Genomic DNA, 18,727 nt, shown 5'->3' on the forward strand with positions numbered 1-18,727 from the left:
ATTCGTCTTGAAACATGCGCTCAGACACAGCGACCTTTCACTACAGACGAAGTCATCATTTCCCACATAACAGCACCCAGAATCCCAACGGATCACCTATGAGTCATGTTCAAAAAACTTCCTCCACTCCCTCTTTTCCTCACTCCGCCTCATACCCCCCCCCTCAAATCCCACAACAACCATAAAATCTGTTTGTGCGTGGTTTCGCTCTCACAGACGGACAGCACAGCAGCCTCTGTTGGACCAATTACCGGGCCCGTCTGTGCGCTGCCCCGCCGAGCGTGTTTTTCTAGGCGGCACTCTGTTCACTGCGCCAGGAGAGTAAGAAGCAACAGCAGCGGGACAAACGGTTCAGGACAGACACTACCGAGTTTATAATGGGGTCGTCTGGGGCTCTGGTCTGCTGCACCGCATTTGTCTTGATTTTACTCAGCTCAGCATCTCACGGTTAGTATTGTTATTTCCCCACTTCTTTTTGTTGTTCTCACTTCAGAAATTTTGTTGTGTTTGCTTCTTGGCTGACTCCATTTTTGTTCGCCTGAGGCTGCTCTAAGTGCGTTTATTTCGCCTGTGGACCCAGTGACATTAATCCCATAGCAAACTAACTTTAAAAGACTTTTATTACCTTCTACATTGCATGTCTGTTCTGATGTCTGGTGGTGAAATCTAACTTTCAGGTAGCTTACTTATGCTGAACTTAAATATATTTCTATGTTATGGTGATGCTGTATGATGTATTGTTACAAATTAGCTCCACCCCAACCATCAACAATAAAATTACTAAAAATAGTTATATATTTTGTAATATTGAATGATGCAACATTGACGGTTTAATGAGTACTCACTTACTTTTAAAACGGTGAGTCCTTTTTTTCTTATAATACTTCCATGTATTTATACACCAATATTGCTGCTGGTACTTAAGTAAAGTAATACTTATTACACCACAGGCTGTCTCTCAGTATACTTAATGTATTAAGACTTGTATAACTTGGCCTGTCCTTCTACGTTTCTCTCTTTGTGTTTAAGATTTTCCAGATGAGCACATCTTCGAGCAGCGTGAGGTCACCTTTGACAAAATCATTCAAGGTGCGTGTGTTCACATGCTAGTGCAGTATCTCTGCATGGACCAATTAGAGTATCAGTGGTTCAGAGTGGCGTTTGACCTCTTTCTCTACTTAAAGCTATTTTAAGGGTTTGAGGTTTAAGGAGCTATCCACTAGTTTTATGCATGAAGTTCAGTTTGCTTGTCAGGAGGAGTACTACTTAGATTTTTTAAATGGCTGTGTAATGTCTTCTGTGGCTCTTGAGTGACTCACTAAAGGTTAGGATAAGATTGTAGGTTATGCATGACTATATTTAATGTACCTGAGGTCAGGTTTAAGTATATAAAATATAAAACGGAATTATTTCCGTCTCTGATTTTTAAAAATAATTGTTTTAATAATCCATGTGTCTTTCAGCGATGGAAGACTCAGATTCCTTCATTTTCCAGAAAGAGGTGGACTTGCGAGATTATGTTATGAAGGGTACTGTTCATCTTCTTACCTGTTATCATGTTCTTGTTTTGACAAAGCGACATAGCTACATGTCCACTTGAAACATTTGTCACATACTGTTTTGCCTTTTACATAGAGTTCCTAGAGATGGGAATAGTGTCCCCATCCATCCATCCTTTTTCTGTCTAAGTCACCTAAATCCTGTAAAATAAAGCAGCAATTATATAAAGAAAACACTTGAAAAGTACTGTTTAGTAATACTATCTTTATTCTGTCAGAGGGTTCCAAACCAGGAGTCTTGACACCTAGAGGAGGTTCGTATCTATTTTCCTCTCTTTCTTTTGAGTTTTCATTAACTTCATCTGCACTACGGTTGTAAAAGTCTCAATTAACAGTATAGTATGATTATTGTTTTTCTGTCTTAGGTCGTCCTCGGCCCCGTTCCTTTCGTGGTCCTTATTTTTTGGAGTACCCAGTTCAGTTCCCCGTCGGGCGACCGACATCCGACAATCTCCAAGCCATCTGTCTCCATGGAGAACATCGTCCCAACTACCCGGCCTCTTACTTTCCTGTTTCTAGCTATGGCCAGCACAAGCGGATGGGCAGTGCTGTCAATATGGCCGAGTCCTGGTTTAGCACATGCTGCAAAGGGAACCAGACTTGGGAGAGGGAAGTGACGCTGTGTTGCGCCACACAGGCAGTAAGTTTTCACAACAGCTCCTATAGCCGATTCAGCCCTTTCTTACTCTGTAGAAATGTAAAATGATGATATGACCTCATTTATCTTCTGGCTCAATTTCTGCTCCTCTTGGTTCATTCCACTTTGTTGATTATGGATTTGCAACCTCTTCTCATTAGTCTCAACGTGATTACTTTCTCAAGAAGCATGATCGGAGACATAATGACAGTATGCTCTGTGGAGATACAACTTTTGTAACTTTACATTCATATTAACTTAATTTATCATGCTGTAAAGTAGCAGGCCTTATGTCAAACACTGTATTTTTTGTGCATGTTTTGTATTACCCCAAACATGAAAAGGGCATGAAACATTCTTCCCATTGCTGAGTTGATGGTACTTGCATATTTTGAAACAAAGTTGAAGGCCTTTGGCGCTTCAAGTTGATAAGCCCATTAAATGCAGCCCAGCGTGTCATATCAGACAGGCCTTGGCATGAACACCGGTGGAGCTGTCTGAAGGCAACCAACCAAACTGTCTCAAATTCTTCAGATTTTAAGCATTATCTTAATCTTACTGCAATGTGGGGTTTTTTCAGTTTGGGTTAAGTGTGTCTCAAGATATTCTACATAGTTGCAGGTGGCAAATCACTCAACATACAGCCTCAGTCATGCAGACTTCATATCAGTACCAAAGGATATAAAGCAAACACCCTGTGTCTGTGTTATTGTTTTGTTCCAACTACAGTGGGAGCTGTCAGTCCAATTATTCTGTGAGGAGGCCTCATCTATAAAGGCTCCTCTTTATCACTGCTGCAGACTGAGAGGCAACGACAAGCTGAACTGTTTCCAAAATGACGCTCCAAACCCAAACTACGAGGCCACAGAGGAGCTACTGGTACCACCGCTTCCCTCTACAGTCAACTTCAGCTTTGACCCCAGCACTTGCCAGAGGTAGTCTATGCATAGAAATAGATCAAACGAGCATTAAAAACAAATGTTGATATCGGCATCAAGTCTTGGTTTAAAAGACTCACAAAGTTACTATGATATTTAAGATCAATGAAATTCAGGAGTAAATTATATGGGTTTTACATTTCTACCTAACAGTTGCCAAATGCAACTTAACATTTATGCTTTTATTCAGAGGAGAAAAGCAGAAATCAGTTTCTTTAACACGTTGAAGAATATGCCCTGCAAAAATTCAATACCTTTCTTATGGTCATTAAATGCCATAAAGAGATACATACACATACATTGTCCTGGTGCTATAAATACTCACTAGAGCACCAAATGTGTATAAATCCACTGCTAAAAATATAACCCAATAAATGCACAATATATACCCCTCTTTGCTAAAACCTGCTGTGCCCAGCCTTTATTACCATGTCTTCTTTACCAATCTGTATATTTGTGAGCCGTGTTTAAAGATTTACATCTTCAGTTGGGCCTGGGAAGAAAAGAAATAGGGTTGGGAAATCAGAAAGTATTGTGGTTCTACAGTTACCAGTTAGACAATGAAATGTGATTCAGGAAGTCCAGTTGACTGACCCATAAGTTTGGCTTATCAGACACAAGAACACAAAATATATATTATGATATTATGAGGAACGATTTGACTGCTCTCTAAAGTTAATATGACAGCGCATTGCTGGATGACACTGCATTGTAGGCTGGCAACAGTTGAGCTAGTTTCAACTTTGCTGGATGCCCTTGAATAATGTTTTTAGCTGGAGCCATCTGCATTGAGCCAGCTGCGTCAGTTGGATTTGATGACAATAAGGCAAATGTAAGGCCAACCATAACCTTTTAATGAAACAAATCATAGAGAACATCACTTTGCAAAACACACTTCCTGTGATTTACAGTAAATGCACCCTAGAGGCTGAAGCAGGTCAGGTTCTGACCTTATGCTCATACTTTACAGGACAGAGATGATTCCACAAAGTCTCAGAGGAAACGGAGATGCTCCCCGGAAAGTTGACATTAGCTTTCCTCCTGGACAACCCACAGCTGACACAATTGAGACACTGTGTCGCAACCAGAAACAGCGCCCCCTCTATAAAATCAATTGCCTGGCAGGTGAAGAGTACGCATGGCTGGCTCGTCAGGCAAAGACCATTAATCGTATAGAAAAGGGATTCAAACAGTGCTGCAAAAAGAAGCATGGTGTGCTCAACTGTGCTGATCAGAAGGTAAAGTAAAAAACCTACAACTTGATATTTTGCTTAACTTAGTCATTTTTGCTGCCTTCCCATGTCCTTTGTCCTTTTGTTTTTTTAGTGGCGTGAGGAGCTTAACAAGTATTGTGTTGACGAAAACGGTGAAAAGGTGGATTTCCCCTGTTGTTTGGTCGGCGAGTCAAATGATCGATACAGCTGTTTCCGAAATGTTTCCGACGACCCACATTATGACATGACCTCTGCCACTGAAGAGCTCTCACTTCACAAGATCTGTGACACTCACAAGATCATCAAGAAAAAGTAAGACTGAACCTCCTAAATCTGGCCGTGTTTTTCATTAATTCCTTTCCTTTTTTTTTGGTTGGCATTGGTACAGTTCCTCTTTTACAGTTCAATGTCACTGTGCTTTAGGTTCCCTGTTGGTTTTCCTGTCAAGCACTTAGTGGACCAGTGCTGCCCCCTGCCTGAAGAATTAAAGACTGCTTGTTTTGAGCAGAAGGTGGGTTAAAGAGCAAGTGAGTCTGTACAAAAATCTAGGTGGACAAATCAATAGACAAAGTTTGGGTTGGGGAAATATTCAAATTCAAACTTTAGGAGCTATTGCTTTTAACCCAACTTTCAGATTTTCTAATGGTATTACTCATTTGTTTGTCATGTTGTTCTTTCTCCATGAAATCAGCTTGAGGAACTATCACAGATATGTTCAGCAAAGAAGACCTCTCCTCCAGCTGTCCGTCGCTGTTGCCGCATGTCATCACAACGGCCTGCACAGTGTATGTCCAAAATTCTCATGGACGCCATCTCCAAAGCAAACAACGTCTCACGCCAAAAGAAGAGGAAGAAGTGCCCACTCTCCTAAACCATTATGACCTTTTGCTGCTGACCCTACTGGCACTGGGCCATTCGGGGAAATGGCAAGCAAGCGGCATAGTTGACATCCGATCACTGAACAGCAACAATTAGAGGTCTGGAAGAATATGGTCCAAATTCTAGCTTTCTAAGATTCTAACTGCCAATGTTACTTGCTTTTTTTCATCTCAGATCACATTAGAAGCATTTTTATCACAATAATACATTTATAATGAAACAAACATACAGTTAAATGCTTAGTTTGTAATACAGACCTCTGTCTGTGTCACTTTACCACTACTTGTTATAGGCTGCCGTACATATTTGATTATTAAAGAATTTTATTGATTCATTTGGAGCTGCCAGATCAGTTCTCTTCTTTGTATATTGTTTTGTGATAATCATATCTACAACAGTTTTAATAAAAAAAAAGTCAAAATATCACTTGGACAAATTTTCGAAAAATAACAAGCCATGATTTGTGTTCTGCTATATGTACATTTTCTAATTGTCATTCATACTGTATGTTTTAAGATTTTGTTCTTAACTTTGCAACTCATGATTTTGAACGTCTGACATTAGGTGAAAACTATATAAAAGTTATTTGGTTTGATGATATTTCACATAAACAACATACAGCTAACAATGATTCAATAAGTATAGGACAATGACATGCAAAGATACAAACTATACATAACAAGTAACACAAACAAGGTATTATGCATAAAACTAATGTACAACACAGAATAAACACATTTGAAATCATAGTGCAGCTTCTTTTATTATTATTATATTCCTTTATTGATCCCCAAGGGGGAAATTCGGGTGTTGCAGCAGCTCAACTACATTGAAACAGATAATAAATAAAACATATTATACAATAAAAAATTAAATTAAATAAAAATAAAAATGTACAGTATATCCACATCGGGGAGGCGGGGGCATGATGACAGACTGTGGTCTCCGCTGTTGTACAGTCTGATGGCAGTGGGCACAAATGAGCGTCTGAAGCGCTCCGTCCTGCTCTTTGGTTGAATGAGCCGATGGCTGAATGAGCTGCCCAGCTGCCACAGTTCCTCATGGAGAGGGTGAGAGGGATTGTCCAGGATGGCTCTGAGTTTGGCCTTCATCCTCCTCTCACCCACTGACTCCAGACTGTCCAGACTTTTGTAAGATTATCAATAAAACTTTTGTAAGACTATCAATAAAATAATTTAAACATATCACATTGTAAAATATATATTCAAAACTACTGGAAAAAACATCGCCTGTTTTTTTATGCCAGTTATTCTATACTTAAAAGCTTGATGTAAATACATTGTTTTTGTAGTATTACAGTAAAACTGACAATGAAACTGTTCCACGTCCGGCCGCTGGGGGCGCTCTGGCGCTGCTGCGGCTCCAGCACCAGAACTCAAGTGTCTGTGATGAGAACAGTCAGATCGTAATGGCGACTGCTGGAACAGCAGACTGTGGATCAACAGTCCCGACAGGTATCTAATCGATAGATATCCCTCCTTTGTTGTCTTAAAACGAACGTACAAACTGAGCTATGTAACATTACCCGGCGGTGATAAGGGCCGACGCGGTGACTGAGGCGTCCTCACGTCCCCGGTTAGCTAGTTAGCTAATTAGCATCGAGGCTCCCAACCTAACAAATGAATCAGGCGATGGCTAACTAGCTTGTTTAGCTGTGTTGTTGACAAACCTTAGCTGGTGTTGCTTTTGATAACACGGAGCTTTTAGTTAGCTTGACAGCCAACATTTACATATATTTATATATCTGGATGAATAGCATGTAAAGGAATAATCCCCGGACCACGTTGGCTCACCGGTATGGTCGTTGTTGTTTGTATGCTAATGAGTTAGCTGGACGCCGGAGGGGGAGAGCAGCTGTAGTAAATATCGGTCTGTTGTTTGGTAGTTTTAAGTGGCTGCTGATTGAAGTGGGTCTGTACATCTATGTTATCCCCTAGTCGTCCTCGCCTGTTACCCCCCCCCTTTAACTCTATCAGGTTTGTTGTAGAGCTGGCACACAAATCCATTTTCCATTTTGTACTTTTCAAAGCTTCACAGTCGAGGTGATGTATTATCAAAGTAAATATTGATTTCTTACTTTATTTAACAATTACACAGGCTTGTCATCTGTGTCTAGTTATAACCAGGCTTGAACCCTTACACTGTCCCTGTTCAGCTCATGAAAGGTTAACCCAAGGGATCTCTACATTGCTCATGAACTGGTCTTTTCTCAGTTTTCAGTGCCCACACAGATACAGATGGGTGGTGGGCAGTTCAAGCACTTTCAGATCTGTCTTATACTCTGGACAGGACAGATACTGGGGAGGTTGCATCGTGCTAATCCATTTAGTTGTGTGCCACTCATTAGCTTCTCTGTGTGCAGAGGAGTTGCTGAACTGCCCCGTGGTATCCACCCAGTCTGAATCAGTGAATAAAAATAGTGACTTCAAAGTGGCTCTCACATGGCTGAGAGCCTGAGAGTGTACTAATACAAGATAGAGTCAAACACACACACACACACACACACTCATACAGTTGAGTGACGGTAACATATTGTGGTATCCGGAATACTAGCCAGTATTGGCCCTGTTTTCTCCTCGGGGCAGGAACCAGTATATTTATGGAGTCTTCATAGGCAGAAAACCATGTTAGGAGAGTGTACGTGACCCATATTATTGCCTTGTGTAGGCTGCAGGCTAAAAGTGACTGGGGGCTGGCAGGGAGTTGTTTAGTATACAGAGAGGAACAGATGGTTTGCCTATTGTTCTAAGGCCTGGCTCTGACAAGCTAAAGTCATTTGGGTTTAGTTCGGTAATGCCCAGAATCTGCTTCACAGTTTGTGTGTTATTATCTAGTTCTACTTTGACTTTTGATAAAAATTTCAATGTGCTGAAATGAGTAATGCCGTTGATGATTAATCTCATTATTGATTAATCTGCTAATTATTTTCTTTATTATTGAATAAACTTTTTTGTCTTTAAGATGGCAGAAAATAGAAAAAGATAGCCTATCCATTACAATTTTTTTCCAGAGCCCAAGGCAGCGTTTTGTTTTTGGACTATCACGACAAAACCCAAAGATATGAATTCTCAGATTTATGAAGCTTGAACCAGAAAATGTTAGATATTTTTCTTGCAAAAATGATGAAAGAAATATGAGTATACACAGTAAATGTGTTCAGTGTTGTTTCTTTACTAGGTTAAGCAATTTAGGCTGACCCATTTCCTACTCCACAGATATTAGGACTCAGTTCTGGAGAGCATTTCAGCGAGGTACTCGCATGGGTGTGCGTGAGTGTTTCTTTGTGAGTGAGCATAAACTGCATGAGTAGTGATGATATAGTTTGTTGTTGTACATAATGAGAGGGAATGTGGGCAGAATGATGCTCATTGTTTCCCCGGAGTATTGCCGTGTGTCTTTGTTAACTGAGAAGAGATGCATGGCATTCAGTGAGTCTGCCTTATTATTAATACTTCAACTTTTCAAGTGTCTTCTATTGTGCATCTTCTGGAATGAATTTGATTGGCGTAGTTCAATTTCCAAACACAGGATTGTTACTACAGGTGTATAATCTTCCCAACATCCTTTTTGTGTATGTTGACCTATGGCATTGCAGCATCGAAATACATGTTGCCATTGGTTACAGGCTAGAGGTGCTTGCAGAGTGGGCGAGTTTAAACAGCAAGTTTATATAAGGGAAATCATGTTGACTGTTTTTTTTATTTCAACTGTTTGCATTTCTTAGAAAACTACTGTGTGCTGTGGTTGTTATCATGCTTACCCAGGAGGATAGATCCATATGTCTGGGTCATGTATTGCAATTTCACTTCTTATCTTTGGTTATCAAGCCAGTCAATTTTAAACACACCCAGAGGTCTTTGCTGGGTTATGGCTCAAAGTTTCCTCAATCTACCTCATTGGAGTTTAACAAAATGATAAATGCAAAGTGACTGCGAGATGCAAAGTAGGCTGTTACGAAAAGAGCTATACATTTTAGTTTTGTGGAAGGAGGTTGTGATTGAAGACGCACATCTTCAGGGACCAGATGAATCTGGAGCGGCCAGCTCATGGGAGAAGTAGTTCCAGTTCACATAGAGGCGGTGTATTGAGGGCAGCAGTTAGGCAAGTAACTGTGGCCACATTTAGGTCAGGGCTCATCCTCGGCCTCATAGTCATCAGCCAGTACTGGAAATAGCCCTGCTAATTGACCAGCAGAGGGTTTCTTAAACATTAACAAATTCTTCCATGTTAATAGCTGTGAACGCAAAGTCTTTTAAAATAATTGAAAACATCAAATTGAAACTGATTGCATGGGTTGACATTTAGGCGTACATGGGTTTCATGAGGATGTGCCTGAACAACAGAAGTAGCGATTCCTTAAGGCTTTTGTGTCTTTCCTTTGAAGTTCGCAAGATTCCGTGTCTTTCTCACATTGTAAATCGTACTTTAACTTGTTTTTTCTTTCTTAAGGGACCAGTGGCATCCGAAAAATGGGCCCTTCAGAGGTAAGAATGTCAGAATCTTTTTCCATAAAAGACAGAGGGAGACAAAAATACAAAATTTCTTCGGTACTTTTTAATTTAATTGCAGTAGACATAAAGGTATCAGTCACACATAGATGGAGCCAGACCAACTGACATCGCTTTCACTCCCTACTTCCTCCACACAGGTTGAGAGTTCATCAACTTCTCAGGATAATGTTGTCATGTGAAGATGTTTACAGACAGCTTGCTCTCTGTCTTCTCTATTCACAAGCACAAACACACACGCCAGACCATATTTAAATTTGTTCTCTCTGTCCCTCTCCTCAGATGCCTGGCTCTTCAGGCACTCATCAGAGTATGAAGAAGACCATCGGACACCGGGGGGTTGAGACCACCACAGGAGAGACCACCTATAAAAAGGTTAGGACAGGGTATGGGTCGGTGACACCAGGGTCTTTTGACACCCACAGCACTAAGCAGCAGTGGTGAAAAGTAAAAATAAAAAAAAGTTTGTTGTTTATAGCCTATGATTTGTTTTGGGATTCCTCTCACTAGGTATCCCAAAAAAGAAACGGCATGGTAAAATATTGTTTGTTCCTGCGCTTACTGTCTTTTCCTCTCTGACCGCTCTAGACCACGTCATCTGCCCTAAAAGGTGCCATCCAGTTGGGCATCACTCACACAGTTGGCAGCTTAAGCCAAAAGGCGGAGAGGGATGTTCTCATGCAGGACTTTGTTGTGGTCGAAAGCATCTTCTTCCCCAGGTGGATAACTGAAGTTGTAGTTGAATAAACAATATGTATTTGTGTTTTTTTTTTTTATTTCATGTATTTTTAATGCCTTCGTCTCTCATGTGTTTTCAGTGAAGGCAGTAACCTGACTCCTGCTCACCACTACAGTGACTTTCGCTTTAAGACCTACGCTCCTATTGCCTTTCGTTACTTCAGAGAACTCTTTGGCATTCGGCCAGATGACTACCTGGTCAGTACTTACATCAAACACACACTGCCATGTTTACTATGTTTTTGATGTCTTTAATCACTGTTCCAATCTCTCTTTTGTAGAATGGTTTAGTTCAGAGGTTTAAATCTCTGGCCCCTTCTGAGGATGAACAGTGTCCCGTAAATTGTGAGACTCCCAATTTTGCCAATCCAATAATGCCTGCAATTAGGCGTGTGCATCTATCCCTTTCAAAATGAATCAATATGTATCTTGATATTTGATCTGCGATACAAAAACGAAAACTCGCTATAGCTTCGTCACGATCCAATTCAGTTAGGATTTGATTCGATTCAGTTTTAATCAACTCATAGTATTCTCATGACGTGATGTACATTTCCTATACCAATATGGCTCACTATATTTATTTATTTATTTGTTTTTAATCAAATGCCCCAGCAGCTTGGACAGTTTAAGGTGTTCTTTCGCCCACACATGACCAAAAATGATTGACACTGCGATAGATCCCTGCCATCACTGGTTTGAGTATAGCCTTAAACTGAATACTTTTTTGTCATATTTCCTGCTTTTGGGTTTTTTTCTCTTGATTCTTTCAAAGCTTGGTGTTTTGCAAGATCAGCACTTTGGAATTTCACACCCCCTCTGATTAGAAATCACTCCATTTCTCTGTAGTCTAACAATGCCAACAAAGTAACATAAGCAATCAAGAGTTGCTGTCAGAAGTCTGTTAATCGTCTGGTACGATTAAAAGTATTTTATACAAAAAAACTCTTCCTCATCGCAACCCCTTGTCAAGAACCACTGGTTTAGTTAAATTAGAGCTCTGGATGTGCCAACATATTTGCTTTGTTTCAATTGGATACTAATGCAGACTCCGCTTCTTCTTGAAGTATTCTCTGTGTAACGAGCCACTGATCGAGTTGTCCAACCCCGGAGCCAGCGGGTCCCTCTTTTATGTATCCAGTGATGACGAGTTCATCATCAAGACTGTTCAACACAAAGAGGCAGAGTTTCTCCAGAAACTCCTGCCCGGATACTTCATGGTGAGCCTTCATGCATATAAATCAATGTGATCAGTATGCATGTTTAATATGAGTGAATTTCATTGCATTAACTATAGTTATCATGAGAGTGAGATTATACTAATCATTTATATTTAATTAAAATGTGTCGTATATCTGTTTCCATATTTCTCCTCCCTTTCAGAACATAAACCAAAATAAGCGCACCCTGCTGCCCAAGTTCTACGGACTGTATTGCGTTCAGGCAGGGGGCAAGAATATCCGTATTGTAGTGATGAACAATCTTTTGCCTCGGATCATCCCCATGCACCTCAAATACGACCTCAAGGGCTCCACCTACAAGAGACGAGCTTCCCCTAAGGAGAGAGAAAAGGCCGTTCCCATTCACAAAGACCTGGACTTTATCCAGGACTTGCCTGACGGTCTGCTGCTGGAAGCAGACAACTACAATGCCCTGTGCAAGACTATTCAGAGGGACTGTTTGGTGAGTCACAGAGACACTTGTTTCTCATTGACGTGATTTTTTATTCAAGCCTCTCAGCCCACATGGGATTACAGGACATATTTGTGTGCATCCTAACAATATGCTTAAGTGTAAATTCAAAACAAGCTCAGATTGTACAACAGCAGAATACATTATCATTGAGCCTTCACGTTAAAAATACTTTATTTTTTGTCAAATAGATGTTTAAAATCGGACTTTCTGAACACCAGGGTTTTCATTATCAACTCACAAAACAAAGCCATTTTAGATCCAGATATTTTATGAATGACATAGTGGATATGTTTTATCCTGTGGTGTACCAACTGAGGTTATAAAACACGCACAGTTCAACAGACTAAGCAGCGGTTTAATGGGCGTCAGGCTATCAAAATATTATTTGCATATAATCTGTTTTTGTGGTTGCCTTGTGCTCACTGTTACCTTGCTTCTCCAGCCCACTTAAATTTACGCTACAGTGGTATAAATTGACTGCTCACCACTTATTTATTTTCTTCTCTGGTATCTTCATTACCATGTCCACTCTGTGTAGATTTTTATTTTGTGTAGATTTTTTATGTCTACAACTGTGCAAGCTAACTCTTGGTTTTACTTGTTTTTATCTCACCCTTATTTTGTTGATTACTTATAAATAAGTGTTTCACTGACATGAATCCAAGTGGGTGTATCAAAAATGTGCAGGCGGCAACGTCAGCCACGACCACTGTTTTTATTATTTTATGCCATTGTCAAATAGAGATACTAGCCAAATCAAAAAAATAATAATATGAATAAACCTATTTACTGCCAAACCAAAATCAGTAAGTATAGGTCTTTGTAATGAAAACACAAAAAAACGCTCATGAATGATTCGGCATCTAGGTCTAGACAGTGACAAAAATATTGTGAATATTTTGAGTGTGAAAATTTGCTGCAGTTTCTCTACAATTGTACCTTCAAAGCCCACTTTCAACTCCACTTCTCTGTCACTGTTTAACAGAGTCTGTGGTTTTGTTTATGAAAATGGTCGAGTGAATGTTAAGACACAAGTGCTTGCTCCTATTGATGGTCAAGTCAACTCCATTTATTGTATTTCTCTGTTTTACGTAGCTCTTGCAGAGTTTCAAGATCATGGATTACAGTCTGCTGATGGGCATCCACAACATGGACCAGGCCAGTCGAGACCGTGAACGCAGCGGGGGAAACTCGGGTGACAGTGGGGGGTCAGAGGGAGCGGTGACCCCAGATCAGCGCCGGCCACAAGCTCAGAAAAGTCTGTACTGTACAGCCATGGAGTCCATTCAGGGGGAGGCTCGAGGGAAGGGGGCTTTGGATTCAGAAGATCAGTGAGTCCTAATGCTTAGCTGAATTTAAACTAGAGTTTGTCTGACAATTAAATGATCCACTGTTGTTTCTCTGGCCTTCTCCTTTCAGCATGGGCGGTATTCCATCTCGTAATAATAAAGGAGAGAGGCTGCTGATCTACATCGGCATCATTGACATTCTCCAGTCCTACAGGTTTGTTCACAGCGGCCAATTCATTTCCTTGTTTTAACATTTGTTCCTAATTCATGAACAAGCTTCCCACCTGCATCCCCCATTTATGTATATTCCAGTAATTAGTTTTATCATGTCTTATAATTTAGGTTTATTAAGAAATTGGAGCACTCCTGGAAGGCCTTGGTCCATGATGGGGTAAGTGTGTACACACTAAATGTTCTACAGAGCTAAACAAAGTGTTGTTAAGAAGAGAAACCTTAGCAGAATGGCAAAGAGTACTGTATATCATTCATGGCTATAATTGCAAAAACAATGCAGAACTGGAACGGTTAGTCAATTAATCGATAATTGATTGACAGAAAATGAATTGGCCACAATTTTTCTAATTGACCATTCGAGACCTTTTTAAAGAAGTTACCTTGGGCGTCAAGAAATTATACAATTTCATTATAGTTTTAACTAGTTTTCTTGTATAATAAAATTGAAAAGACAGACAGACTTATCGGTAATCGTGAACAAACAAACAACTAAAAATGAGTAGTAGATACTGCTGTTTGTTGGACAATTTTGATTGCATTTAGACTTGAGTATCTCATGGCTCTGTTTCTGTTTTACCACTTTAGGACACAGTTTCAGTTCACAGACCGGGCTTCTATGCAGATCGTTTCCAGCAATTCATGTGCAACACAGCGTTCAAGAAAATTCCACGTAAGTATGCATACGTGTGTGTTTTTAAATGCACGAAAGTTAATCGCCCGGTGCATTAACAGCATAGAAATCCCAGGGATGAAAACTCTAGGTGCCCGTATTGATCATTTCCATCTTCTGCAGTGAAACCATCTCCGTCTAAGAAGAGTCGTGGTGGAGGTCAGGGAGGTCTTAGGAGGGCCCCCACCCTGGGAGCTCCCACCCCGCTCTCCCACTCAACGGGACAGTCAGCTGTTGACAGCAGACTAGTCTACCACAGTCACTTCAAAAGCACAGATTCAGAGGCAGACAGTGGTGAGAACCGAGACGTCCCAAGCAATGCGACAAGAACATCAAGTAGATCTATTGTCATAGCTGTACTCCGATTAAAGATACTGGGGTTGACATTTGGTTTCTTAATGGTACTTTGTTCTCAGGTGTGCAGTCGGGCAGACCAGATCTTGTTCCGAGGACCCCTCCGCTGGGAGAAAACCCTTCTGACTATGAGGCCAACCTGTCCACCTCGTCACTAGGCAGCACAGGGGTCGCCTCAACATCTCCTCCCCTACGGTAAAGCATCACCAAGATAACAATGCATGACTTCATTCTTCCACTTTCCTTTCACGCTCTGTTTTGATTGTCTTTGCTCTGACCTTTCCCCGTAGGTCTGTAGGGGTGGAGGTGCACAAATCAGCAAACACAGAGCTCGAATATCACAGGTACAGTAGGCAATGATAGGTCATAAAATGACAGCCCTACACACTGCAAAATATCTAAAAAAAAATAAAAAAAATGTCTTGCTTGTGTTAGTTTTGCATTAATTCCCTTTTCTCTCTGTTCCAGTTTGGAGGCAGAAGGGGCTGTGGATAATTCAGGCAACCTGTCTGGAAACGAAGATGTAATTTCACTCTCAGACATCATCCCTGAAACCAACATCTGTTTTGTAAGTCTAAGCGATGAACAGTTACATCCGATAATGCAGATTCTTTATGACCTTATTTTAAACCAGGATGTATTAGTTGTACATTTCTTGGTATTGACATTAGTTTCATCTTCACAGTAAAAAAACAGATCTTTGAAGACAAGGCGTTTCTGGACTGGACGAGCCGAGTCGGGCGGAAGTAAGGATAAAGAGGTTGTGACAATAGAGAAAAAAGGCACGGGAAACATCAAGAAGAAGACAATATGCGGCAGGCTTTGCTTTCCCAGCCAACAACATCCCAAAGCCAAACTGTCTTTACATACACCTGGACGAAAAAAGGCTCATGAGCCTGAATTTGCAGCTCTTCTCTAAACTCTAAAAAAAGATTTTACTTCACGTTCACAAATTGAAGGATGCTTCAATGAAATAATAGACAAAATAATTAGTTGTATATTGTTAAAAGCCCATGCCCCACTGGATGTTGAAGGCAATCAAATTGTCCATGAAGAGACTGTCAATGTGTCCCCTTTTCGCAGCATGAAGCGAATGTGAGACGGCACAGACAGCATTTCAGCGGAAACGCACCCCCTTAAGAGCACATAAAGGGCATGGCCTGCATTTGTAGGAGTGAAGATTTGCCTCTGTGTTCATGCGGAGTCTAAGTGGGTTGACATTTCCGTGATTCACACTGAAGTGCTCCCGTTACCGGACTTCCATTCCCCCCTCTTCACTCCTCCTGAGCAGGGGCACTTTGACCTATCAGCAGTCCTTGTTCAAATCAACACTTGCTGCTGTTGATTCTGCAATCATGTATGCATTTCTTTTTACTGGTTGCGGATGTACAGTATTTGTTTGAAATTGGATTTTGAAACAGCGGAGGAATGGGTTCAACCAGACCTATGCGGTCATTTTGTTTCACGTTTTGTTCTAAGTTATTCTGCTGGAAGCCACAGTGGTGCTGCAAAAGATCCAGCTGGATCGTGCCACTGCTGAATGTGCATTACAATGTTTTTCTTATATAGAATGTGTCTTATTAACATAGCAGACCACATTTATACAACCCTGAAGATCTCCCCCTCTGATGTGACCATATGTGCTATAAATAAATACAAAGAGAAGAGCCGTCAACAGCATTGCTGACCAGCAGATGCTATTAAATGAAGTCATGGTATTAAGCTGGTAGAATAGTAAGAACTTCTAGCTACGGTCATTTGTATGTCATGTCTGTGCCTTTACATGTTTTTCCCTTCCCTAACATGTGATGTATAACTGACATTTTTTTAGGTAAGTGTTGTAGTCACACAGAGAAACCTGCCTTATCACTACAGCTCAAGTTGTCAAACTGCCATTTGTATGTCTGGACCAACAATCAGGGCTTAAAAAGAATTTCAGATTTTAATGCAAACACTAGTACAATCTATTTTGGTTATGTTTATGCTGAGTGCTCAGTCACTGTGTTTCATTAGCTCAACTAATCCTGTTAACTCTTCTAATGTCGGAGAGTAAGGATGTCTATCTCTTATTATCCATTTCTGCTGGTTACAGAAATTACTCCCGCCCACATCCACTCTTGGACCAATATTAATAACCATGTGTATAACTAATATTTGTATTTTTTTTTGTATGTAGTCTAACTCCGCTTTAACTTGGCTAGTCATAACAGTTGTGCTTTGTTTTTCGCAAAATGTTTTTTGTGTTTATGTTGTTGTTTAGGGCACTAAACAAGCTGCAGAGAGCTTTTTACCCCACAAGAAATTTCTAATACAGAAATTCGAATCACTACAAAGTGACTGTAGCAACACTCAAGATCTTAGACATCATCTCATTTAAGGTATTACTATTTATGTTTTGTAGGCACATTTGGTCTATGCAGCAGAGAGGGAGAAGGGGAAATGTGAGTTGGGAATATAGAAGAAAGGAAAACTACCCATGTTCAGTTGAGGATTTAAGAGTCTTTTGTATCATAAGACAGTTGTGGCACCAAAGAAATGATTGGGGAGTTCCTGCACTTGTTCAGGAGCAGGTTCAGTTAACATGAAAATGATATCAGACACTCCTTGATACCTGCATGGACTGATGAATTGCAAATGGTATAACACTGGGTTGACCTGTGTTTTAAGGCTCTATTTTTTAACTGGATGTTTGTTTGTTTTTTGCTAAATAATTTCTTGTCTGATAAGCTGTATCTGACATCAATTTATTGTTTCTTTATCAAAGAATCAGTTTACTTTTTGGTCTGAGACATTTCAAGATTTAACTCCACATTCCTGTGAAATTCTGTTTAAATTTACTGCAATTGTAGTAACCCTTTGTGTTATTAGGATGGTGTACTTGAAATGTGTGGTCTCTGATACTATGCTGAAATGTAATATGTTGATTATTTCAAACGGATCAATTTCAAGTTGTATTTAGTTGGTTGAGAGTCAAACAGCCACCAAAGAAAAAAACTCCAGGAAATTCTATCTCATTAGAAAAATCCAGTTTATGTTTTGTGACACCTCAATTTTGAGGATTTATGTTGTAACTTTTTTTTTAATGGGTGGTACCATGTAATTGGCGGATGCAGACCAGTTCTGTCGCAGTTGTTATGTACTACACCATGGCACAATAGAAACATCTTATGGTGCTTAAAGGGCGATGCACTCAGTGTAGACACTACAATATATTTGAAGTAATGCAATATATATAAAAACCACAAACTCTGCCACATTTCAGTTCTAAGAAGTATATTTATTAATATGAGTGCTGCAGGCTGGAATGATAAAAGTTGTATTATGTACCTTTTTAGATGATTGTACGTATAACTGTATACTGACAGAAGGATGTCTGAAACTTTATAGCGTGTATTGCCTATGAAGGGGGACTATTGACAATTTCACTTTTTATATTTGAAGGTTCAGATTGTGATAGGATGGATATATTTCGCTCCACCATGATTCTGGGTTGTTAATCTCCCACGCTTTTTCTACATGAATGTTTCTCAATGGCTTACAAGCCAACATTGCTGGTTGTCCTATAATGCTTCAATTACTATATTTTTACTGTGTATAAAATGTGTATATGTACATAGGAGTCACGGAAATGCCTTCTCATGCAATATGTGCTGCCTGTCCCTCCTGCCATGTTTCATTTAAGTGGTGGTGATGTTTTCATGTCTGATTTTAAAGGATTAAACATATTTTCTAAATCTTGGTTTTGGTCCGTTTGTTAATGTGTTATCCAACTACCTGTTACTAGGTGTTTGTAAATAATAATCGTGCATGCTTACAACAAGGACTACCATCTTTTAAGTATCTGAAGAGATTTTATCATAGAGAATAATGTGTTTGATTTGCGTTTCAACTTGAGACTAATTCAATGTTTCAGGCTCTGTTACATAACTTCAGCCTCCCCATCCACAACAACCTGCCTTGATGTCATTCTCCAGAGCTCTCCAGTTTAACA

The 18,727-nt window shown here is 40.1% G+C and overlaps 2 protein-coding genes across 2 annotated transcripts; both read left to right on the forward strand.

Annotated features, from left to right (window-relative positions):
• The first annotated feature begins 200 nt into the window (after positions 1-200).
• LOC129109149 (extracellular matrix protein 1-like) lies at positions 201-5,976 on the forward strand. Its single transcript, XM_054621139.1, has 10 exons — positions 201-447; positions 1,030-1,089; positions 1,464-1,529; positions 1,778-1,813; positions 1,925-2,199; positions 2,926-3,131; positions 4,105-4,372; positions 4,461-4,660; positions 4,772-4,859; positions 5,040-5,976. The coding sequence occupies exons 1-10, from the start codon at positions 378-380 to the stop codon at positions 5,217-5,219; spliced, it is 1,449 nt and encodes a 482-aa protein (XP_054477114.1). The 5' UTR covers positions 201-377; the 3' UTR covers positions 5,220-5,976.
• Positions 5,977-6,635: 659 nt separating this feature from the next.
• Positions 6,636-18,433, forward strand: LOC129109148 (phosphatidylinositol 4-phosphate 5-kinase type-1 alpha-like). The gene is made up of 16 exons (XM_054621138.1): positions 6,636-6,702; positions 9,698-9,732; positions 10,039-10,131; positions 10,345-10,475; positions 10,575-10,692; positions 11,562-11,714; positions 11,878-12,177; positions 13,285-13,520; positions 13,609-13,692; positions 13,821-13,869; positions 14,298-14,382; positions 14,506-14,676; positions 14,799-14,931; positions 15,027-15,080; positions 15,205-15,304; positions 15,422-18,433. The coding sequence occupies exons 1-16, from the start codon at positions 6,657-6,659 to the stop codon at positions 15,422-15,424; spliced, it is 1,791 nt and encodes a 596-aa protein (XP_054477113.1). The 5' UTR covers positions 6,636-6,656; the 3' UTR covers positions 15,425-18,433.
• The last annotated feature ends 294 nt before the right edge of the window (positions 18,434-18,727 follow it).

Source organism: Anoplopoma fimbria, chromosome 20, assembly GCF_027596085.1.
Source record: "Anoplopoma fimbria isolate UVic2021 breed Golden Eagle Sablefish chromosome 20, Afim_UVic_2022, whole genome shotgun sequence".
NCBI classification, from domain to species: Eukaryota; Metazoa; Chordata; class Actinopteri; order Perciformes; family Anoplopomatidae; genus Anoplopoma; species Anoplopoma fimbria.

What these genes read in the sequence shown, in the direction of transcription:
- LOC129109149 (XM_054621139.1), top strand. Translation starts at nt 378, where the DNA reads ATGGGGTCGTCTGGGGCTCTGGTCTGCTGCACCGCATTTGTCTTGATT. An exon ending in ACTCAGCTCAGCATCTCACG is followed by an intron (nt 448 to 1,029) that starts GTTAGTATTGTT and finishes TTTGTGTTTAAG; the next exon opens with ATTTTCCAGATGAGCACATC. An exon ending in CTTTGACAAAATCATTCAAG is followed by an intron (nt 1,090 to 1,463) that starts GTGCGTGTGTTC and finishes TGTGTCTTTCAG; the next exon opens with CGATGGAAGACTCAGATTCC.
- LOC129109148 (XM_054621138.1), top strand. Translation starts at nt 6,657, where the DNA reads ATGGCGACTGCTGGAACAGCAGACTGTGGATCAACAGTCCCGACAG. An exon ending in AGCGTTCAAGAAAATTCCAC is followed by an intron (nt 14,383 to 14,505) that starts GTAAGTATGCAT and finishes CATCTTCTGCAG; the next exon opens with TGAAACCATCTCCGTCTAAG. An exon ending in AGATTCAGAGGCAGACAGTG is followed by an intron (nt 14,677 to 14,798) that starts GTGAGAACCGAG and finishes CTTTGTTCTCAG; the next exon opens with GTGTGCAGTCGGGCAGACCA.